Source organism: Notothenia rossii, assembly GCF_949606895.1.
Source record: "Notothenia rossii genome assembly, chromosome: 10".
Lineage (NCBI taxonomy): Eukaryota > Metazoa > Chordata > Actinopteri > Perciformes > Nototheniidae > Notothenia > Notothenia rossii.
Genome location: NC_136908.1, coordinates 38,036,109 through 38,060,994, shown reverse-complemented (window position 1 = coordinate 38,060,994; position 24,886 = coordinate 38,036,109). Strand labels below are relative to the sequence as shown.

General features: G+C 41.4%; 3 protein-coding genes and 1 long non-coding RNA gene across 21 annotated transcripts in view; 2 read left to right on the top strand and 2 right to left on the bottom strand.

The window, feature by feature from the left end:
- LOC307023165 (protein 4.1-like) overlaps positions 1 to 24,886 on the top strand; it is a 196,965-nt gene that overhangs the window by 77,407 nt on the left and 94,672 nt on the right. For 13 of the 15 annotated variants that reach the window (XM_079656262.1, XM_079656260.1, XM_079656261.1 and 10 more), the window contains 3 exons: positions 8,469 to 8,621; positions 8,731 to 8,828; positions 9,842 to 10,026. In XM_079656262.1, coding sequence (XP_079512388.1) covers positions 8,469 to 8,621; positions 8,731 to 8,828; positions 9,842 to 10,026 — 436 coding nt within the window. The remainder of the gene's footprint in view (positions 1 to 8,468; positions 8,622 to 8,730; positions 8,829 to 9,841; positions 10,027 to 24,886) is intronic. The other 2 variants (XM_079656259.1, XM_079656257.1) reach the window with 1 other exon arrangement.
- LOC307023170 lies at positions 13,409 to 13,787 on the top strand. Its single transcript, XR_013803614.1, has 2 exons — positions 13,409 to 13,465; positions 13,508 to 13,787. It is a non-coding gene; the product is annotated as an uncharacterized lncRNA (long non-coding RNA).
- On the bottom strand, positions 14,380 to 16,122 carry LOC307023169 (uncharacterized protein). The gene is made up of 3 exons (XM_079656273.1): positions 16,073 to 16,122; positions 15,809 to 15,862; positions 14,380 to 14,837 (listed from the first exon to the last, which is right to left on the bottom strand). The coding sequence occupies exons 1-3, from the start codon at positions 16,105 to 16,107 to the stop codon at positions 14,420 to 14,422; spliced, it is 507 nt and encodes a 168-aa protein (XP_079512399.1). The 5' UTR covers positions 16,108 to 16,122; the 3' UTR covers positions 14,380 to 14,419.
- Positions 16,034 to 21,954, bottom strand: LOC307023168 (uncharacterized protein). 4 transcript variants are annotated; one of them, XM_079656269.1, is made up of 6 exons: positions 21,089 to 21,954; positions 19,196 to 19,383; positions 18,140 to 18,279; positions 17,327 to 17,492; positions 16,830 to 17,171; positions 16,034 to 16,208 (listed from the first exon to the last, which is right to left on the bottom strand). In XM_079656269.1, exons 1-5 carry the CDS (start codon positions 21,308 to 21,310, stop codon positions 16,874 to 16,876), a joined length of 1,014 nt encoding a protein of 337 aa, XP_079512395.1. In that variant the 5' UTR covers positions 21,311 to 21,954; the 3' UTR covers positions 16,034 to 16,208; positions 16,830 to 16,873. The 4 variants fall into 4 exon arrangements, with proteins under 4 accessions (XP_079512395.1, XP_079512396.1, XP_079512397.1 ...); XM_079656270.1 differs by having other exon boundaries at positions 16,034 to 16,130; XM_079656271.1 differs by lacking the exon at positions 21,089 to 21,954 and having other exon boundaries at positions 19,196 to 19,974.

Sequence of the window (24,886 nt, the reverse complement as noted above, 5' to 3'; positions counted from 1 at the left end):
TATTTCTATATATATATATTTCTATATATATAGATATTTCTATATATATATATTTTTTTTTCTATTAATCATTTTCGGCCTTTCGGCATTCGGTTTTCGGCCAACTGTTTCCTATTTTCGGTATCGGTTTCGGCCAAGATTTTCCCATTCGGTGCACCCCGAGCCTTAATAATATAATATTCAACAGAAATGTGAACAATAAACATATATTTTGAGCATTTTATAAAGTGATTTCTGTCTTAATAATATATATATATATAACATTATACATATTCAACAGTAATATTAATAGTTAGCATGTACAGTATTTTTGTTTTGTTTTGCCATTTATTCATTACATTCAGTGTGTCTTCAGTTATAAACAGTCCTTGTCATTTCACTATGTGTGTCTCTTTGTGTATACCTGTTGTCGCGTTCACACCAAATAAATAACTAATTGCCGGGAACTTTTCACCCCATTTTTAGCGCCTGTTGAGAGCAGGTACTTTCCTGGGGAAAAAAAGTACCACACTTCTGATTGGCTGGGCGATTGCAAATCACGCCCCGTAAAACTCTGAAATGTTTTGTAAAGCAGCCATTTTTTTGGCTCGCTATATTAGCCCATCGCACCAACGGAGAGAGTAGTTTGTTGTGAAAAGCAGTTATGGCAAGCATCAATAAAGCATCGGAGCGGTAGAGTGATGAGGAGGTGTCGGCGCTTCTGGCAATTTACTCCGAGGACACGACCCAGGAGCTGCTACTGAAGCCAGTACCCAACGCTAAAATGTTCGACCGTTGCTCGGCTAAATTACTCGAACTGGGAATCATCCACAGCGCCAGCGCATGCCGGCTAAAAATTAAGAAACTCCGGCAGGACTACAAAAAGATTAAAGACCATAATAATAAGAGCGGTAACGACCGGAAGACCAGTAAATGGTACGAGCGCTTGGATGATCTGCTCGGCCTCAGACCTTCATCCACCGGCACGGCATCAACTTTCGATTCGGGCACAATGGTGTGGGAGGCCGCTCTAACGGAGGATTCAGTGGCCAACGACCACGACCACGACGAAGGTAAAATAAACTAAATGCACTGGGGTTTTAATCTGCACAATAATGGTCTCAGATGTACTTTTATTTGCTCAATAGATCGAGCTAGCCATTGGTTGAACTGGCTAACACTGTCAGCATGCCGGCCCCGAGCTGGCTAATAACATCTAGCTAGCCAGATATTCTCGGCCGCTATGAAAACGTTTTGACTTGTGAATAAGTGTGCGGTGTTTCTGTAATTTGCTTCACTAACTCATGGCACTAATCGTGTGTTTCAGGTGCGGCTGGACAACTATCGGGCTTGGAGACAAGCGTGCTTTCCCCTCGAGATTGTAACAGCAGCCGTTGCTCGTCCCCCTATCCACAAACCAAACTCAAAGGTACGTCCACACACTGTAACTTGGTCTTGAACGAACGTTACGCATCGAACTGATGTTCACAATCACGTTTATTTCCTTCTTGGTACAATTATGAAACAGCGTGAAACAAAATTAACAAAATTAAACAAAGTTCAAGCATACATTAAGCACTCTTCAAAAATACAATAAATAAGGGCACTTTGAGCGGCAGCCACACACACACACTCACTCACACACACACACACACACACACACACACACACACACACACACACACACACACACACACACACAGTGTGTATATTACATTGCATTTAGCTGACGCTTTTATCCAAAGCGACTTACAATAAGTGCATTCGACCAGGAAGATACAAACTTGAAGAAAACAGAATCATATAAGTAGGTAAGTAGTAAATCAGGTTTCATAGAGCCAAAACATTTCAAGTGCTACTCCACTGGCTTTAGATAAGCCAGTCCTTTGTTAGTATATAAGTGCTCTGTATATATATATATATATATTTTATGTTTTTTGATCCTATATTATCTTCTACTATACACCGGCATTGTGTACACTTTCTTGTCCCTGCCTGCACCCTGTCCAATGTTGACTAGTAAACACATTCCTATTATGTTGTAAAATTACATGGCGACTAAACAGATCTTGTATCTTGCTTATTTTTCCTCTTTGGAAAGCGGGCACGAGACGAGAATATTTTGGACACCGTCGAGGCTATGGAGGACCGGCGTGCGGTAGTCAAAGACGCTATGCACTTGGAGCAGATGGCCCAGTTAAGCAAGGCCCATGAAATGGAGGACAAGACGCTCATGATGATGGAGCGCCAGGCAGAAGTGTTGACGCTGCTGGTGCTCCACCTGCTGTGTCAACACTGCCAGGATGAGCAGCAAACCTCTTTCCAGAATGGGTTTCTGCAAGGTCTTCCTCCCTGTAGTTGCCACTGTTGACAACGTTTGCACTACACTTTGCACTAAGGTGTGCGCTGAGCCTATCCCTACACCTGGGACAGTTTATTTTTTAATTACCGTTATATCTTATACAACTGACACTTTATTTTATATTGTTAACTTACTTTTACATTTACATATTCTATTTTATTTACATAAAAACCATAATACTGTAATGTCTTTAATGTGCGATAAAAGAGAACCTACATGGCAATTAAACAGATCCTGTATCTTTCTTATTTCTCCTCTGACACTTTATCTTTACAGTGACCTGTGTAGCATCCTATATATATATATATATATATATATATATATATATATAACATGTAAGTGATTATTCTGATACCATCATGTTTCATCGGTTATAAACTGGCAAAGCTTTATTTATTGTGTCCCACCCCAAATATGTGGCTTTGAAAAAGATAATTTCATTGTATTTCAAAATGGCGTCCATCAACACAAGCACTATTTATAGAAAAACAAATGGTTAAGTTTGTAATTACCAGTGTTGTGAGTTCAATATTTTAATTAATTATAGTATGGTAACATCCTAGGAGTTAGTGTAGTGAGTTTCAGAGCCGTGTAATAATTATTTGACCTAAAACTAAATGTTTTTATGAATGTCCTGAGGAGGACATGGGGATTTGCTAACCTTTTATTTCCTCCATTTTACACAACACAAAATGGAGTCCACTATGGGCCAAAACTAACATGTAGAGTTCATGGCAGACGGATGCAGTTGCTCTCAGGAGGATATATAATAAAGGTGTGTTAACTGCTGAACCTACCTATTGTTATTATATATATTGCCACTATTATTATATTGTTTTGATACTGGCACTTATTGATCTGCTACTGATAAATAAAAGAGAACCTACATGGCGATTAAACAGATACTGTATCTTGCTTATTTCTCCTCTTGACACTTTATCTTTACAGTGACCTGTGTAGCAGTCTATACATCACATGTAAGTGATTATTCTGAAACCATCATGTTTCATTGGTTATAAACTGGCAAAGCTTTATTTATTGTGTCCCACCCCAAACTTGCAGTATGGATAGAATATGAAAAAAATAAAGATTGGTTTCCGCAAAACAATAATGCGGGAATGTGAGAGCAGACAGGTGTCGGTGGTTGAATTTATCAACAATGTTGCAACCTTGTGGGGGAAATGGCAGGGACACATACACAAATTATATTACATTTTAAATATTATTTGACCTAAAACTAAATGGAGTCCACTATGGGCCACAACTAACATGTAGGTTTCCGTAGTGTTTATGGCAGACGGATGCAGTGGGTCTGCCTGTCTTGACTGTGGTAAATAAAAGACAGAACCAAAAGCACTGTACAAAAGATCAGCTTTATTGTCAAAATGTTAACAAGTACAATTTACACGCTGTTCAGATGCCTCATAAGGGCTGTGCGCATGTCTTGACCACCAGCCTCGGCAATGGCTGGCGCTGGCCCATCAAGCTTGGTAGCCGGTAAGGCAGTCCATTCCTCCCTGCATTCATCATCATTACTCTCACAAAGGTTATGTAATATGCAACATGCTGCCACCTGGATTTTGATCTTGTCAACCTTGCAGTCGTTTCTTTTCATCAAGCACCGCCACCTGCCGTTCAGTCTGCCAAAAGCGTTCTCCACCACCACTCGTGCTCGGCTCGTTTTGTAGTTGTACACAAGTTGCTGGGGTGTGAGCCTTCCTTGGAAAAGTTTCATCAGCCATCTTTGCAGGGTGTAGGCTGAGTCACCAAGGATATATTAACCCACATCATGTCCACCAATATCCCTTGTTACATGAGGAAGTAGATCACCCTTATCCACAAAACTACACAGTGATGACATGCCTAACACTCTGCTATCATGCATGCTACCTGGTAAGCCAACAAAAACACTTCAAAAGAGGCCCCTACCATCCACAACACCCTGCAGGACGAGCGGGTGCCAGCCTTTGCGGTTGAAATACTCGTTGTGGTATTCCTCTGGTCTCAGAATGGGAATGTTTGATCCATCTACTGCACCTACACACTGTGGCACACCCCACCTGCGCTCAAAAAATAACGCCTGTTGCTTGGACATTCGGAAATCTTTGATCCACTGCACATCGGTGTACGTTGGCACCACCTTCTCCCAGCAGGCCGATGTTCTATTGTTCACCCAGAGAGAGCACGGGACACGACGCGTTCCGTAGTATTCGTATATCTGGAACACATACAAAGGCACAAATTAGCTCTACATAACTCCACAAACAAATCCTACATTATAGTATTCATGTGATTTACTGAACTTACCATTGCTGTTCTTACGGCGTAAAAACGCTCATCGTCATCAGCCATCCTACGGTGAAACATGGCCATACTGCGTGCTTTTCGTCGTCCAATCCTTTTCTTAAGGATTTGTAACTGCCTTTGATGCTGAACCAGCTTTGCGATTATAGCATTCCACTGGTGGCGGCTCCGGATTTGTGTCGAAGGCCTAGTTCGCTCAGGCTTCAATAACCCAGTTACAAAGCTGTGTATAACATGAGCACAAACAGCACAACTTCAGTCGACTCCATCTCCATCATGTCTGAGGTCGGATGTAAACAGGCGCCTGTATACGTGGGAAGTTTTACTTCTTCTTCTTCTCTTGGTTTGATTGCAAACAACTTTAAGGTGCATACTGCCACCTACTGAACTCGCCATGAAGTGGTTTGTGGCCTGCCAGTAAACCCAAAGCAGAAGAAAAAGAAGTGACGTCAGCGGCTCATTTGCGTAATCTTCCCTCAGGGAACTTATTCCGGTGTGAACGCGATCTGTACTTAGTGCCCTGGGGTATTAAGTGCCGCGGCACTAAGTGCCGAGAACTAAGTCCAGCAAAGTACTCGGTGTGAACTATTGTCCACTTGCAAACGTGCTCTGTGCTTTGTTTTCAATACCTTCAATGTAGAAAAGCCAGACTCGCAGAGGTATGTGGTGGCAAATGGAAGCAGGGATTTGAGAGCTCTCTCAGCTAGTGCAGGATAGTCTTTTTTGACATAAAGCCAGTACTGTGGGAGTGAAACAGCTTGAAATGTCACCTTCAACTCCCATTAATTCGCCATGTCTATGAGTCTCTCTTGGGACATAAGATCCAGACTCTCACCATGGGGCAAATGGGTTTCTTATCCAGTTTTGATTTGACTTGTCTTCCAGGTCAGGGAAATATTCTTTGAAATATCCCTGCAGGTGCGCTAGGTGCGACTGGATCAGTGGTGAAATGGAGCCTGGATCAGCACCGGATGACAGAAGCGCCTGCTGAAGCTGTGGGAACATCTCTGTCACTCCCTCCTTGAGTTTGGTCGACCACAGGGCAATTTTCTTTGTAAAAGCCTGTACTTTGTCCTGCACATGTAATATGTACGTCTCACGCCCCTGCATGCTCTTATTCAGGACATTTAGATGCTGGAATATGTCCGACATGTATGCAAGTTTCCGGAGCCATGAGGCATCTGAAAAACGGCCAGCCAGTTGATGATTTTCAGAAGAGAGGAATTCACCGATCTCCCATCGCAGTTCAAAAACACAATTCAGCACCGCCCCACGGGAAAGCCAGCGCACGTTGGAGTGGAGCAGTAACCCCTCGAACTTTGCGTCCATCTCGTTACACAAAATAGCGAACAATCTGTGTTTTAAGGGCCGAGCTGTTATGAAATTCACTACTTGTATAACTTCCTGTAGTATCTGATGTAGTTCATCATCCATTCGTTTAGCAACAAGTGCCTCGCGATGGAGCATGCAGTGCGTTGCCACTACATTTGGGGCCTTCTGCTTTATCAAAGCTGTCACTCCACTTTTTTTGCCTGTCATAGCCGCTGCCCCATCTGAACACATGCCCACACAACGAGACCAGTCAAGTCCGTTTGAGATGATGGACTCATCTAAAACTTGGAAAATGTCTCTTCAGGTGGTCCTACCTTCCAGTGCTTTGCAAAATAATATTTCCTCAACAAAGTTGTCTTCTGAAATAAATCAGATTTATGCAAGCAATTCTGCGACATTTGCTACATCCGTGCTCTCATCCAGCTGCAGAGCGAAATATTCACTAGTTCTCACTTGCTCCGAAAGCTGAGCAGATACGTCTTGAGCCATGTCACCAATCTGTCGGCTCACAGAATTATCCGAGAGTGGTACTGCGTTGATTTTGCTGGCAGCATCCTCATCTAGCATTTCCCGAACAATATCGATGGTAGCTGGTAGAATTAAATCCTCTCCTATTGTGTGCGGTTTCTTTGCATGGACGATGTGGTGTGATACTAAAAATGATGCCTTCAAGGCCCGCTCAGGGATGCCGGCTTGCTGCTTAAAAGTAGCCGATTGCATCACTAGGTGCTCTTCTTTTCTTTTAAAAAAGTCTATTGATTTATTAGCTTCAGCTGGGTGCTTTTGTTAGAGATGTCGATCAAGTTTAGCTGGCTTTAGACACTCGTTGGCGAGGATTTCGAGGCAGAGAACACATCACGGCCGTTCTTACTTGACGCGGTAAAGCCAAACTTTATGTATGATGGCTCATACCTCCGAGTTTTAGACGGCCAGATATTCCGTGGTTGTGAATCTTTTGCAGCGGGGGCATCTTCATTCTGATCGTCAGATGGTGTTTTTCTTTTAAGATATTTGTCCATTTGATCCTTTAGCAGGAGGTAGCTAGCAGTTCACAAAGCAACTCAGTTACACTCTCAGTAGCGGCAGCTCGATTCTGATTGGCTTGAAGGGCGGTCGTGTTGTTTACATTTTGTTTAATATATTATACGATTGGGAATCAAAGGACACAGATTGATAGATATGCAATTATTAATAACATTTAAAAAAACATATATTACATTTTTATTTTTTTTATTTTACCCCCTTTTTTCCCTCAAAATGTTCGCGACGCACCTGGCGGCCCCCCGGGGGCTCGGGGCCCCCACTTTGAAAAACCCTGGACTAGAGTGCTGACGGAGGGCACCAGAACGCAGCTCCAGCTCTTCAAATATTGCAGTACCCATAAGAAGCCGTACACATGCTGCAGTGTTTGCGTGGCTGTGTCTTTAGTTGTAAGCACAGTGGCGATCTGTTGTTATTAGCATCTGGTTAGCTAGCTATGCTAACGAATTTAAAGAGCTTTTCTACAACCAGGTGGAAGAGAGCTCTCTCCTGACAGACTGAGAGGCTCAAATAACCTCAGCTCAGTGAGGTTAAGGCACACCTTGATATGATCATTATACTTATTAATGAGACATTAGAGACTAAATGAAAAACAGGTATAAAATACTATATGACAGTAACAAAAAAGTTGTTAAAAATAACAAGAATAGAGTTTAAAAGGGGAGTGATTTGTAAAATATCCCAAAAGAAAAATATGCTTACAGTTCTGTTTCAAATGGGTGTCGAGAGATGTGTCCATAGATCTCCCCATGTTGCTCTCAAAGTGCACCAGATTGATGCTTTTAACTTCAATATTTTAAAAACAAATCTTCGCGGGAGAGCATGCCCACGGACCCCCCTAGAGGAGGTTAGGTGTCCCCCCCACTTAAATCATGTTCACATGGATGGGAAACTAAATAGATTTGCACACATCTTGTGTCCATATCTTTCTGTTTTGGTGGTCATGCCACACCGTGCACGTGCATGGTAAAATATCTGGATTAAGAGGTTGCTTTTTCTTTGCACAGCATGAAAGAAAGGCCAAATGAATGGGCTGTGATTTTAGTTTTTTTAAGCAGAGGTTGAGTTTAATCATTTGTACGGCCCTCGAGGATGTTGTAAAAATTTAAAGGAAAAATGTTCCCCATCCCTGCTGTAAATAATAATAAAAACCCTTGATTTATAACTTAACATATCTGTCTCCTATTGATCTGAGTATATGATAAAGAATAGCCAGTTAATTGAAGCATTATAGCACAGGCCTTTGTCAGATGGTATATTACCCTGTTTTTTTTCTGCTTCGAATAGTTCTCTCTTTTTTCACCATACCTGTGTTTGCATCACTGTATACTACAAACACATTAAAACATTCTCGAAACTGGAGCCCCCCCCACTTTGAGGCTGAATCCCAATGGTTGTGTAGTTGGTTTGCTGAAAGAGTCTAACTGAACCCTCCCTGTGCCTCTTGCAGGATCTGGATGGGGTTGACATCATGCTGGGAGTCTGCTCCAATGGTCTGATGGTCTATAAAGACAAGCTGAGGATCAACCGGTTCCCCTGGCCCAAAGTCCTCAAGGTGTCCTACAAACGCAGCAGCTTCTTCATAAAAATTAGACCATCCGAGGTACACGGCGTTATCACATCAATACATATTCAGAACATCTGCAGCTCATCCATGAGTACTCACATCTGATTTGATGAGTCATCTTCTAAGCATGTTTGTGTTCCAACAGGTGGAGCAGTATGAGAGTGCGATTGGCTTCAAACTGCCCACTTACAAGGCAGCCAAGAAGCTGTGGAAAGTGTGTGTGGAACATCACACCTTCTTCAGGTAGGTGACTGAGTTCTGAAAGTTTTTTCTCATGGCTGTCCAGTGTTTCAGGGGTCAACTGTGGAAATTGGGTAAGGCAGAAAATATTTCAGGTTCAGGTTATATGTTTGAACCGTATGTAGGTTTGTTTTGCAGGTAAAAGAAAAGGGATCCATTATGATACATTCCAAAACAACATACATTCCAAAACAACACAGACGACAAGGCAAATCTCGAATAAACTATCCCCTTCTCCGTCACCTCTGAAAACATTTAAAAACCAGTAGTATAAACATGAGCAATCCAGAAAGTTAATGAATACATAAATAAATAGTCATTGTGACCATAGCAACTGTGTGAATTAGTCAATTTCTGCGATGGCTGCTGGAACAAAGCTTTTTTTTAAATGCTAAGTTCTACACTTTGGGATTACTAACCTCCGGCCTGAAGGAAGAACCTTGAATTCTGTGTTTAGAGGGGGGGGTCATAATTTAACATAGAGCTGGATAACCGCTGTAACGGCCTGAAGTTCAGGGTCTCCAGGTTTAGCTGTGGTTCACCTAGTCGTAGACCAATTTATGATCTGAGTGAGAGAGTTTCTGCTTGTTAAGGACAGGCGACCAAACGATGACAATAGGCGCTTTCACACCGCAATACTTTTCCCAGTGTAGTTCGGATATAGTTCCGAAAAGGTACGTTCACACCAAAAAAATCCGGAACTAGGATTTAGTTCATGGGAGAAAAGGTTCCCATTTCTGATTTCATCAGAACTAAAGAGTTCTGATGAACTAAGTACGGCAAAGTACTTGGTGTGAAAGCGCCTATTAGAGAAAAAGACAGAATTTACTCAATAAAAGCATGATAAAACATGATTATCATGGTTTAAAATAGGAGAGTTTCCTAAGACAGAACAAACACTGGTGCCCCTTTTGCACACGGCTCCAATTTTATCAATAATTGTCCTAAGGTATTTGTATGGTTGCATTCATTCCAAAGTCAGATTTAAAGGATGATTATGTGATGTTGGTGTGCAGGCTGACCTCCTCGGAGATGGTCACCACGCCCAGGAAGTTCCTGGCGTTGGGCTCCAAGTTCCGGTACAGCGGGCGCACGCAGGCCCAGACCCGCCAGGCCAGCTCCCTGATCGACAGACCGGCCCCCATGTTCCAGCGCTCCTCCAGCAAGAGGAACTCACGCAGCCTGGACGGAGGTACCCTGTGTGAGTGTGTGTGTCTGTGTGAGTTGGTCCCAGGTGGCCAGTAAGAATAACTTATTTCAATGTTGGTTTACTGATATATACTGTGATATATATACAAAGACCCTGTGTCCATGGCATCTTTTTCATTTTTTTTTCGGATTCTATTACATTACATTACATATTATATGACCTTTCATTTATATTAGCTGACGTTTTTATCCAAAGCGACTTACAATATGGGCAGATACCATGGTGATTTGAACTCCAAACAACAAGGAAAGTGCAGATAAATTAACTTCAAGCAAGTCATACCGTAGTAAGTGCTGGTGAATTAGTTACTAGGCCTATGACAACAATATCTTGACAATGAACAGATGTAGCGCTTCATTTCAGACACCTACCCGTGCGGGTCCGTGATCTGCACGGGGTGGGCCCCTGCTGAAAAGGAAAACCCCCCCGCAGGACTTGGTACGCCCCCTTGATAAATAAATGTAATTTTAATTAAACCAGCTGCAATGGATCATGGATCCACACCTGCGGGGAGGTTTTCCTTTTCAGCAGGGGCCCACCCCGTGCAGATCACGGACCCGCACAGGTAGGCGTCTGAAATGAAACGCTACATCTGTATGTGTGTGTGTTAGCAAGTGTTTGTGTGTCTGTGTATTTTCCCCATAAGGCAAGACGCGCCCAACTCTGTCTATGATTGGCTTACCCTGAAATGTTACCCCGTGTTAACCAATCATCACTCCTCTCTGGTCACTTTCACTTTTCCATGATACTGTGAGAGGAAATCGCTGTATTCGCCTGTAAATTACATCCGCAGGGAGATTCGGTTCAGTTGGATCACATAATGTAACGCAGTAACGCACCCATTTAAATCACAGTAACTATAACGACGTTACTGAATGGGAATAGGTAACTAGTAACGTTATTAGTTACCGTAAAATGTTGTTGCGTTACAGTAATGCGTTAGTTTGTAACACGTTAGTCCCAACACTGGTAAACACACACCTGATCACCTGAGAGCTGCCGTTTCATTCAGACGGTTTAAAAAAAAAAAACGGTCCGATTTTAACAACTCAATGTGTGATTGTTATAGCAGTAATATTAGACACTAATTATACAGTAAACTATTAGAACAGTACATATTATTGTTTGCCCGTGGGATTAGGATTATCGGTAGTGAGAGCCGTGCTGCATTTTCCTCCGGTCGGATGTGATATAAAAACAAGGCGATTATTTTTGTTGTTGTAAACTCACGTGGATTAAACTACATGTATTAGTGCATTAATTTCAATTTGCGAACATATGATACATTAAATGATCGTGAGGATGATGATTGAAATTGTTTGTTTGAGCCGGGCTGCATTTCCTGATGAAAAAACATAGCGATGGTTTTGTACTTACACTTACGTGAATTAAACAACATATTTTGTTAAATAAAAACATGGTGATGTTTTGTAAATGTTTACATGTCTCTTATTTAGCACATAATATGATCCTATCCGTGACATATGGATTGTAACAAATATCCGCTATATGAGACACCTGTGGATCTATCAGCTGTTTATTTCACATGAGTTCCAGTGTGGCAGCTTTTCACGGCTCCTCCTGGTGGGGGAGCCGTGAAAAGCTGCCACACTGGAACTCATGTGAAATAAACAGCTGATAGATCTACAGGTGTCTGATATAGCGGATATTTGTTAAGATCCATATGTCACGGATAGGATCATATTCTGTGCTAAATAAGAGACATGTAATCATTTACAAAACATCACCATGTTTTTATTTAACAAAATAATGTTGTTTAATTCACGTAGGTGTAAGTACAAAACCATCGCTATGTTTTTTCATCAGGAAATGCAGCCCGGCTCAAACAAACGATTTTCAATCATCATCCTCACGATCATTTAATGTATCATAGGTTTGTGAATTGAAATGAATGCACTAATACATGTAGTATAATCCAAGTGAGTTTACAATAACAAAAATAATCGCTTTGTTTTTATATCACATCCGACCGGAGGAAAATGCAGCACGGCTCTCACTACCGATAATCCTAATCCCACGGGCAAACAATAATATGTACAGTGTTAATAGTTTACTGTATTATTAATGTCTAATATTACTGCTATAACAATCACACATTGAGTTGTCAAAATCAGACCGTTTTGTTTTTTTAAACAGTCTGAATGAAACGGCAGCTCTCAGGTGATCAGGTGTGTGTTTACCAGTGTTGGGAATAACGTGTTACAAACTAACGCACACAACTACCTTTTGCGATAACTAATAACGTTACTAGTTAACTATTCCCATTCAGTAACGCCGTTATAGTTACTGTGATTTAAATGGGTGCGTTACTGCGTTACATTATGTGATCCAACTGAACCGAATCTCCCTGCGGATGTAATTTACAGGCGAATACAGCGATGTCCTCTCACAGTACCATGAAAAAGTGAAAGTGACCAGAGAGGAGTGATGATTGGTTAACTCGGGGTAACATTTCAGGGTAAGCCAATCAGAGACAGAGTTTGGCGGGTCTTGCCTTATGGGGAAAATACACAGACAAACAGACACTAGGCTTGTTTGAGACGCGTTGCGGCTCGCCTCGAAAGTAGACGAGAATAGCCGATCGCAGCCGGGGGAGGTCTCAAAAAGCTCGCCTGAGGTCGGACAGCTCCGAGTCGGCTTCTTCTTCTTCTTCTTCTTCTTCTACTTATTCGCCTTCTTCTTCTTCTTCTCTCGGTTTTTTGGCGGATTGCAAACCACTTTAAGGTGCATACCGCCACCTCCGGAGTCGGCTTGACTCGGTTTGCATTATAAATAATGCACACATGTGTTTAATCGTTAATGTCAGATATGTACTAAGTAAATACATTTGTTCCTGCTCAAGATTAGATTCAACTTTATTGTTATTGCACATATTACAGGTACTGAGACAACGAAATGCAGTTTAGCTTCCAACCAGGAGTGCAACAAGCAGTAAAGTGGAAAGTAATGTACACAATCTATAGAATAAAATATAGAATGAATTGAATGATGAATAAACAGTGAGGGGTATGAATACACTAGATATACACAGCAGCCTGTGAGCAGTATGAACAGTGTGTATTAATATGCTAAGATATATAAAGTATGAAAACGGTAATCAGTGCAAGTATAGTATAACATATATAGATATTAATTTCATGATGATAAACATTGTGGAACAATGATGAAAAATGTGAATGGAAGTGGCGACGTAAAACTGACACAAAACAACAACAAACTTTTAGCGAGCCAATTGGAGAGCTTCATCAGCAGCACGGGGTAAAAACCACCAATGAGCGCTCAGCTCGAGATACCAGCGAGTCGTTTCCCATCAAGCATTTCGCCTCCGCAGCCCGTGGAGAGGAACTGCATATGGAAAGCCAAAAGTGCCATAATACGGGGGTGAAAAAACGCGCGAACATACGGGGAGGTCCGTTTTTTCGCGCGAAAAAACGCGCGAACATACGGGGAGGTCCGTTTTTTCGCGTGAAAAAACGGGCCAATATACGGGCGAATGTTCGCGCGGTTTTTTATATGATAATGAGCCCCTCCTTCTGATTTCCTTAGCCAATAAGTTAAAAGTGTCTGTAACCAATCAGTGAAGGGTAAAGCCAGACCAAAACAATCTGTAGATGAAAAGTTCCTGACATGGTGAGGCTGTGCTGTAAATTGTGCATTATTCCAGATTCAGGGGACTAAGTATTAATTTGCCTTTGAATATAATAAATATATCAATCAATATATCAATATAACCTGCCTTCATTGTTTTTTTTTAAATAAAATGGCATTACCCTTTTCCTTAAACCTCTGGAGTGTGAAGTGAAGGTATTTTCTCAATTTTTAGATGTCTCCTTAAATCCACTTTTAAATGTACTTCTTATAACATGGCATGGTGTTACATGTCAAAATGTTCAGTAGTCTCTGGTGTTGCTAGAAATGCAAATTCACTCACCTTAGAGCACTGTCTTATGAGAAACCTAGCTTAGAAATCCGATTTTTGGAAAACTTCAAAACTGTTGTGAAACACATATGTACTCATGTCATCCATTTTTGTTGGTGTTTCAGATTTTGTTCACCAAAGTCTTTGGTTCACAAAAGTAGTGAAATATATCAATTACACTATAAGCCTATATAAAAGTGTTGTTCATGTCTAAAATGAAAATGTGTAAATTATAATTTAGAGTAAAATATTTCCATCCCTCTACTTTCACCACAGAAAAGTTACATCAGGACTGAATAATGACTTCATATTCCATACCAAGGTTTATGTGATGTGTACAAATACAAATTCAGCATTTCAACTTTATTTTTCAACCAACTATTTATGTTAACATATGAAACTGTAAAATCTCAATATTTCCAATATCAGAACTTTTTCAACCAACTATTCATTATAAATGTAAAGACAGGGGGTCTTTGTCCATGGTCTTTGTCTGTCTTCCAAGACAGTGGGTCTGGCTGCTGTGTAGGTGGGGCTGATGGTGCATGGCCTGCTGGTGGCTGTGTCGGAGGGAGGTAGGTGGGATTGTCCCGGGTTGATGCTGGTGGCTGGATTGGAGGTACGTCTGCTAGGCGAGACTTCTTTGCTGGCTGGGTTGATCGCGATGGCTGTGGTGGAGGCCTTTGTACCGAGGTGTATCTTGATCTTGTGGCAGGGACAGATGGAGGCCGCTGTAGTGATGCTGGTCCTTTGGTCCTCGGTGGTGATGGCTCTGGTGAAGGCCCTTGAGCAACGGTAGATCTTGACCTTGGTGCAGGCACAGATGGAGGTTCTTTCTCCTAGGCCCAGGCAGCTGTGAAATCTGAAAGAAATATAGGACAATAATTACTACTAAGTTCATTCAAATAAAGTTCAAGTGGAATGTTTCTAAAGCACAAATAACAATGCACAACTAAAAATAAAATGGAGAGGCGGGACAGGAGTCTCTCTCTTACACAGGTATTTTCCAGTTATTTCCCATTCAATATAAAGTCACAGACACAAATATAACTACATCTATAGGTGTGTATGTGTGGGACGAATACAAGTTGATGTTATTCATCTACACATGTTACCTCACTTTTACACACAGAAATCACTTTTACACAGAGTAAACGTTTACTAACGGAGAGTCTATTTTGTCACAAGAGAAAGTTCATGACTATCGATAAGAATACAAACAATACCTATGTGGGATTCACCATCAAAAAGTTTGTTCTCTTTTATCCTCCTAATGACACGCTCTACATGAACCCTCAGTCTGGCAATGGCCTGTGTCTCCCTCACCTCATAGGCTGGCATTTGCTTCTGCTTTGACAGAAAAGGTGGGCAGTACACCTTGCATTTGCAGCAATCGCTGATCAGGAAGCTCTTATCTACCATCACTGCTATGTTTTCAGTCAACAATGCAGCTATTCCAGATTGTTTGAAAATCTCCTTGTCGCTGACAGAACCACCATACAGACTGGAAACAAATGTCACTGCACCATGTGGGGCTATGCCAACCAGGGCTTTCATGGTGCAGTGAGATTTCTATGTAGAATACATTTCACTTTGGAGGAGGAGTGAGGATGGTGTTTGACACCTCAGCTCTGTGCAATCCAGGATCACCTGTGTGTCTGGGAAATCTTTGAATGCCTCTGGGAGGTGGGCTTGAACTTCTGCAGGTGTAAGCCAGATGCACTGTGACCCCAATAAAGTTGTAAGAAAACTTGTCCATGTTGCAATGATGCGGCTCACAGTGGACTGGTGTACGTTGAAGCGGTTTGCAAGGTCCCTCTCTTTCAAACCCACCGACAGGAAGCATAGAAAAAGGAAGAACTCGTCAATTGGCTGAAGCAGCTGTCTCTGGAAGATAAAAACAAAAAAAGGTTACTATATTAATGTCATGAGTGTAGCACACTATGGGAAAAACATTAAGTTGTTTTAGTTCTCTGATGTATTCAAAAAGGATTGAGTACTTTAGCCTTTTAGCCTACACAAAAGCAATGAAATGTCGGAGAGACATTTTCCCTTCAGTTTGTGTTTAGATTGTGTGTTAAAAGAAACGTAACCTACCGTTGATGGACGTGCGTGTGTAACCACTTCTTCATTACTCTTGGCAGTTGATATCGCTCTAGTAACACAAACCATTTAATGAATTGAAGGCTCAATTAAAAACCAGAAGGCCATCAGGTGGTTATAGCTCGGGAATCTGTACACAAAAGACACATGTCAGTCATTAATTGACAGTAAATACAATCGTGTTAACTGTAACACATGGGCTAATGCTTTCCTCTTGTTTGCTATAATACATTACAATTCAAATAGACTGAGTAAGAAGGCACTAGGTGCAGGTATAGTAATCTACAGCAGTAAAATGTAGCAACTACATTAGCAGCAGTAATAATAATCTAAAACATACAGGGAACATTTTACACACAATGACTACGTTTACTCTTCATTCTTACGTGTGCAACTGGGGGAAACGCAGTGGATATTGACATACTTTTACTTTGGTAAGGTTTTGAAGATTTCCACTTGTAGTAAAATATTATCAGTATGTTGTTAGTATTAATATGTTTTACTCCACCACATTTAGTTAACCTTCATAGTTTCTAGTTACTTTTTATATATGAAAACACAGGATTTATGATTCTACATGTTCAGTTCAGGAGTATTTTAAAACCATAGTATTTGTACTTATACTTCAGTTAAGTTGAGTACTTATTCCAACACTGCATGCATATAGTCAGCGGTCACACGGCAGGTAAACAGGATTCTTTATAAGCTAACCCATCTCAAAAACTTGGATAGAATTTAGCCAAAACATTACCTTGTATAGAATCGGATGTTGTCGTCGGAGCCAGCAAACCTCTGTTAGCAAAACTCTCGCTGGACTCTTAACTCCTGCAGTTGCTTCTGCAGATCCTCCACTGTTTTGGAGTTGTCTTCTGCAGCTTGAGAGGACATGTCCAGTGAAGCTGCTTCTGGGTCTATCCGCCTCATGCTGTCCCGCACTCTGCGTCTCTGTATCCACATCTGCTGGGCCTGCAGCTGTGCCCTGACAGATTCAGGGCCAATCTGGTTATTCCCAGCCACTATCTCCTTGATGAGGTCGTCTAGTGTAGCATCTGAGATGGTGGAGTATGTCCCAGAGCGCAGCATGTGGAACTGCCTGAAAAATAAACATGTTTTAAATATATGAGACCTACGGTATTCAGATTTACTTTACAACATGCATAGTGTAACATGGCTACAACCCCTCCTTGGGATGTTTACAATAAATTGAGACAAGATGGCACTTCCAATGTTGAAGACATTGCTACATACCTCAATCGCCGTCTCACTGTGCGCAGAGATACTTTTAATATCTGTGCCATCTTTGTTGCTGTAAAACCACAGCTCCTCAAAAAAGAGAGTTGCTCTCTGGAAATGCTGAATTGTGGGGGACCTCGACCACCCAACAAAATGAGTGGGGCGTGGTAGCCAGAATGACCTGCAACAACAGCAAAACATTAGATTACATTTATTGTCATTGTTGTAAAAGCAACGCATTTATGCCGTTGTGCCAGAAACGCACACAATGCGTCTATTTTATTGTCATTGCCCAGCCTAAAGATACTTTTAAAAAAAATGAAATGCAGTTTGGCATTAAACCAGTGGACATGCAATACACTATAGTTGTAGTATACAGTAAGAACAAAAGCATAAATGTGTATGGGCATAGAGATACATAGTTGCAGTCTGTGTCTTCCAACCCTGAAGACAGAGACTCCCCCTCTGGCACCCTTTCAATGTCCTCATTCACACGTTTGATGATACGTGGTGTACTACAGATGGCCAGACTGCCCTCGACGGGGGAGGGGGAATAGCGTCTCCTCTACTGTGGCAGGATATAAAGGTGGAATTTGGAGTACAGTTTTAAGTGGACAACTCGAGACTCAGAGCGTCTCACCAGAATGTTGTAATTAATAGCTGGCAACTACAGATTAAAAAAGGTGTTTATATTGGTATTACCCATATTTAAAACAAATAATTACTTTAAAATGTATTGGCCTGTTGGACACTTAGTACTCAACAATACTAGCACTGGTTTATCAACGAAAGCCTATGCTAAAGTGAACAATTATCACATCGACCTACCTTGTTGTGCGGGTGTGGTAGGCCAAGATCTCCGGACTTCAAGTATATATTCCCGAAGGTCCTGAAGTAAAAGATCAGCTGTAGGGACGTTAATTAGCCTGCCCCGTGACCACTCGAGGCTCCTTTCCATGGTTTCTAACCTGCCAGTAAACGGTTTGGTGAAATAGGGGAGAAGACAGAATTTGTAAGTGTGAAAGATCTCACACAACCTCAGTTTAGGTTACATGCAAAAACAAACTACATTCCTTTGTGTTGGTAGTAGTGTTAACTGTGTACGTTATTCTCCCGACCAGGAGAGAAGCTTTAAAATAGGAGACTAAATGGAGTCTCTGTGAAAGTTCAATTGGGTACTTTAATTAAAAGAGGCGCGGTAGTGTTACAGACAGAATATTGTTCAGTCAGACAAACAGCTGTGATCTGGCTCTCCTCGATAGGGAAGAGAAGAGCCCGGATCTCGCCTCCGGTGCTGTTTATATATCGTCTGCTGGCTCCTCCCCGCCAGCCGGCTCGCCTCGTCTCTAATGTCCGTTATTGCATTTAAACAGAGGATAGGTTCTTTTCACATTCAATATATGCTTAACACGCAGTTTCTCCTCATATTCTCTTTCATCACTCTTCATTTAACACATTCTAAACGCTGTAATCAATACTCTAAACAATACTTCTCGGCTCGTTTGGTTTCCGGTCATTCCGGATGTTGTCACATGCTACTCTCGTCTGTAAATAATGTATTCAAATAAACTGTACCTTCATTTAATATTCAGCATGGTAGTATCTCGACATCTATAGTTGTAGTGTTAAGTCAGTAGGCTTCGGTTTGCACCACTCTCTCATTTCGCTACTAAATTCACCTCTTCAGGAAATCGTATATTAGCCACATGCTAAATGCTAACCGGAGATGAAGGATTTTCAGAATAAAAGCTTAACTGCTTGTGCACAAGAATTTCTGGTTTTTCAGTATAAAAGAGCATTAAAACTGACGGCATGTTTAAACTACATTTCCCCATTAAAACATTGATTTTAATTTCTAACAGTAGCAATAGGCTTGGCCCTTACCTCGTTACTGTGGATTGTAACACGGCATGACCGGCATCATCTGTTTGGAGAAGTCTTGTGCAGTCATTTATTGTCCTTTTGCAACGCAAGATGAAGTTTCTCGTGGACATTTTTCCGGCTGCTGCTACTGCTGCTGCATGCTTATAGAGAGGCGAAGTCCCTCCCTTTCCGGTTGAGCTCCATGGGACCTTATTTCGGAAAAGGTATGTATTGAAGTAAATGGAGAGAGAAAGATTATCTTTCGATCCCGTTTGAATTGAACCACAAATTACACATATGATTTTTGTCAATTTAAAAGATAATTTTGCAAGTCAAATTTTTTTAAATGTGTCGTAAAACTGTGAAGTAACACTTTTTTTTTGCCTGAAACCAGTCAATGACCTACATCTCCCGTCGCGCACCACACACCAAGACGGCCGTCACGTTGGCACATTTCACTTATTTCTAGTTGCGTATTTTTCATAGTCTTATATTTCAACAGTTTTACGACAAACTGAGTTTTTTGACATGGAAGTGATTGTTTAAGATGACAAACATCATAAGTGTAATTCGTGGCACAATTCAAACGGGATCAAAAGATAAGTTTTCTCTCAAGATATATTGCCTGATCTTTTCCCTAACAGCCCTGATACCGAAAATTCATGGTATTTTTCTTTCTTCAGTGTCTGGAAAAGCACAATTATGTTGTTTTTCCGGTTTTGTAGACAACGAAAAAAGTAAACAATCCTTCCTTTCTAAAACAGAACAAAGAACACAAAAATGATGCAATGTGCAATTGCAATTGCACTGAAGAGAAACATTCGAATGAATTTTTTTTTTTTTTTATAAATTAATACATCTGAGGCTGATCAATTCCCATTTATTTGAAACATGAACGCAGGCGACAGGCTACCACCTTAAACAACTGGAGAACAGACAGCTGTTGCCAAGCAGTTGGGACAATTAAGGTGAAGCAGACCTTGGAATACTTTGCATTTATACAAAGATTGTAAGTGAATGAAAAGAGATAACACAAAAAAACGTTTCCTTTCCGAGACTCGAGCCCGGCCCTCCCGGATATTAGACCCTTTGACCGTTAGTCTACAAGCAGATAGTGGATAGATTTAGTTTGAAAGATATAACTGGAGTCCACCCACGCAGCGTCGAAGTGCGCATATTTTAGATATTTAATCATATATTTTCGAATATAAGGGGTAGAAATATGATTCAGATAACCGCATAAATATGTGGGCACATTTTCAATGTATATTGTCTTGTATAAATTAAGTTATACTCTCGAAGGCATGTTTATGTTAAATATTGTATATCATTACAAACAGCAGAGGGCAGTATAGGACACGGAAAGGCCTCAGTGGGCATGCCGTAAAAGGGAATGTGTTGCTGAGCGCATGCCGTAAAGTAAGTGTTGTTATTATGTGTCTGCCGCAGACTTGGCATTCTGGCTGGAACGGCAACAACGTTCCCTCTGCTTCATTCATTTCTCCTGTTCAACAGGTTAGTAGTGTGTACAAAGATTATGTCATATTTCGATCTAAGAAGTGTTTTTGAAACTGTTCTTTATGTGTAGTTTAATGTCATTCTGTCAGCTAGTTCGGCTCCACTACAGTGGCTAATGGCGTCCGCTAGCTTCTTTGTTCTTCTATGTTACTAGGTGTATGACTCCCGTGCAGTAGTTTGGCTTACATTTCAAGTGTATTCTGCTTGTATAAATATGTGAAATGCTGGTCTGAGTTCATAATTGTTCATATTATTGAAATTCTAATAGCGCGCTAATGCTATGCTAATATTGTGCCTATGATGTGCTGCGTACCGGTACGCCGAACCGGTACTGGACTTGTAAAAAGTTTCGGTTCAAGTCCGGTTAAAACCGGAACGTCGGGAACCGGTACTTACGTATATTCTCCTTTTTGTTCTAAACCATCTAAAACCTTCCATAGATCGAGAAATTTGCGCTGAGAAAAGACGAAAAACATTGTTTTGGCTTCTGATATGGCGGCCATTACTGAACTCACGAAGTCTCGCAAAATATCGCAACTGCTCGCGAGATCTGTGTGACGTCAAGGGAAGCTGGCTTAGACATAGTGGACACTGACAGCGTGGGATGCTGGTTGCCATATTTGGTAGTGTAGCTAAGCTAACTCCTTTGCATGTATGGTGATATAGTGTCTGCCGAAAGAGCAACACTTCACCCAGACAATGTCAATATGCTGTTGTTCTTGAACAAGAACACATAGACTTGTACTCTTGCAGATTGAGTCTTGTATGTACATCACTATGTATGTAGTTGTGTTGTGTAGTTAGTAACACATGTAGAGTTATAGAAAATACATGGTGTAGACACAAGTTGGAAGGGGGCACAATAAACCTGACGAGTTTGAATTTGAGTTGATTATGAGTTTATTTTCAATTGATAATTAGCTCACAATAAGTTCACTTTAGTTACTCACACAACTTGACCCAAGTCCGGACTTATAAGTCCGGACCTGAACCTGAACCTCTGGACTTGAGTCCGGACCTGAACCTGAATGTGAGTCCAGGTACACAGCACTATGCCTATCAGTGTACAACAGAGCCAGGTTAAAGTGAGTACAGTCAACCGGGTTGTGTGTGTTATCACTGTATTATATACTGGAAATGAAGAAGGCTTTAATCCTTCATAAAAGTCATAATATGGCATGTGGATTTATTTCCATTTTTGATTAGAGAAAAATACGTCATACAGTTATTTTGATTTGCTAAATGTAAAGGTATGTTTTTTTTCCTTTAGATTTCACAGCTGCCTGGGCCTAGTGGCCCAGAGGTGGCGTTTATCCAGCAGCCAGAACCTTCATCTGTGCCGGCCCCCAGGTCAAAATCTACCGTGGCTCAAAGACCTCCACCACAGCCATCACCACCAATGACCAGAGGACCAGCATCCCTACAGCGGCCTCCACCTCCATCTGTGCCTGCCACAAGATTAAGATACACCTCGGTACAAAGGCGTCCACCACAGCCATCACCACCAAGGACCCGAGGACCAGAGGACCAGCATCCCTACAGCGGCCTCCACCTCCATCTGTGCCTGCCACAAGATTAAGATACACCTCGATACAAAGGTCTCCACCACAGCCATCACGATCAACCCAGCCAGCAAAGAAGTCTCGCCTAGCACACGTACCTCCCATCCAGCCACCAGCATCAACCCGGGACAATCCCAGCATCAACCCGGGACAATCCCACCTACCTCCCTCCGACACAGCCACCAGCAGGCCATGCACCATCAGCCCCACCTACACAGCAGCCAGACCCACTGTCTTGGAAGACAGACAAAGACCATGGACAAAGACCCCCTGTCTTTACATTTATAATGAATAGTTGGTTGAAAAAGTTCTGATATTGGAAATATTGAGATTTTACAGTTTCATATGTTAACATAAATAGTTGGTTGAAAAATAAAGTTGAAATGCTGAATTTGTATTTGTACACATCACATAAACCTTGGTATGGAATATGAAGTCATTATTCAGTCCTGATGTAACTTTTCTGTGGTGAAAGTAGAGGGATGGAAATATTTTACTCTAAATTATAATTTACACATTTTCATTTTAGACATGAACAACACATTTATATAGGCTTATAGTGTAATTGATATATTTCACTACTTTTGTGAACCAAAGACTTTGGTGAACAAAATCTGAAACACCAAAAAAAATGGATGACATGAGTACATATGTGTTTCACAACAGTTTTGAAGTTTTCCAAAAATCGGATTTCTAAGCTAGGTTTCTCATAAGACAGTGCTCTAAGGTGAGTGAATTTGCATTTCTAGCAACACCAGAGACTACTGAACATTTTGACATGTAACACCATGCCATGTTATAAGAAGTACATTTAAAAGTGGATTTAAGGAGACATCTAAAAATTGAGAAAATACCTTCACTTCACACTCCAGAGGTTTAAGGAAAAGGGTAATGCCATTTTATTTAAAAAAAACAATGAAGGCAGGTTATATTGATATATTGATTGATATATTTATTATATTCAAAGGCAAATTAATACTTAGTCCCCTGAATCTGGAATAATGCACAATTTACAGCACAGCCTCACCATGTCAGGAACTTTTCATCTACAGATTGTTTTGGTCTGGCTTTACCCTTCACTGATTGGTTACAGACACTTTGAACTTATTGGCTAAGGAAATCAGAAGGAGGGGCTCATTATCATATAAAAAACCGCGCGAACATTCGCACGTATATTGGCCCGTTTTTTCGCGCGAAAAAACGGACCTCCCCGTATGTTCGCGCGTTTTTTCGCGCGAAAAAACGGACCTCCCCGTATGTTCGCGCGTTTTTTCACCCCCGTATTATGGCACTTTTGGCTTTCCATAACTGCAGCGCCTCGCCGCGCCTCGCTCTCAAGGCTGCGGGCGTCTTTGTCCCGCGAGATTTCAACGTCTCATGTGAGCGAGCCTCCAGAGCAAGTCGGACAAAATGACTAACTATCATGCAACGCACGAGCAAGACGTTGATCGAAATTGCGCAGGTCTGCGCAGGTCTCGCTTGTCTCAAACAAGCCTAGTTGCTAAGGCTAACACACACACATACACGGCAACGCCCACCACCAGCACACACACACTATGGCAGATGCAAGTATCAGCGAGAGCAGCAGCGCATTTACAACTTGGAGATATAACCACTATTTTGAATTTGTGGGGATAAAGGACGCACAAAATATTACGGTCAAATGTAAACTGTGTGCAGGACAGAAAGCATTGTATCACATCGAATAACAGCAATGCCGATCTCCTGAAGTCGCCAAAGACCCCACCGTCTCAACCACCGGCAGTGACCCAGATGGAGCAACACCATCTAAACAGCCAAAAAACGATTTTTTAAAATCGCCACATGTCACCCAGAGTCAACTAAATAGCTTGATTGCTGAACATAGCTTGTTTGTCTTCAGTGTCAGTCTGACAGTTTATTTTTTGTCTAATTGTTACTGCCAAAAGAGTGTAGTTCTTGTTTAATTGTTACACTGCCAAAATAGTGTAGTTGTTGTTAATGTGTACACTGTGGTGATTGACATTATTCACCCACGGATCTATGGGTTTTGGGGTATTGTTCTGCACGGACATTTTAGTGAACCGGACTTCCTGTTTCCGCCGGTCTTCGCTTCCCGGGCATGAAGTTGTTTACAATGGTTTTCAGATGCTAAATAAAAGTCTAGCTTGTACCTTTGATACCCCGCCTCTGACTCCCATCTCTCGGTACCACAACACTGCCAAAAGAGTGTAGTTGTTTTTATTTCATATTGCACTACTTAGAACTTGATTGTTGAGGCCACAATAAAGATGCCTGCTTTATTGTTATTGCACAGATTACAGGTACTGAGACAACGAAATGCAGTTTAGCTTCTAACGGTGCAACAAGCAGTAAAGTGAAAAGTAATGTACACAATCTACAGAATAAAATATAGAAGTAATTGAATGATGAATAAACAGTGAGGGGTATGAATACACTAGATATACACAGCAGCCTGTGAGCAGTATTAACAGTGTGTATGAATATGCTAAGATATATAAAGTATGAAAACGGTAAGCAGTGCAAGTATAGCATACATGCTAACCTTTCCAAATCCAAAAGAGGTAGGTTTGCGCGTGGCAAATGTGCACGTCCAAATTAGGTAATCAGAAGAAATGGAACCCCAGTAATC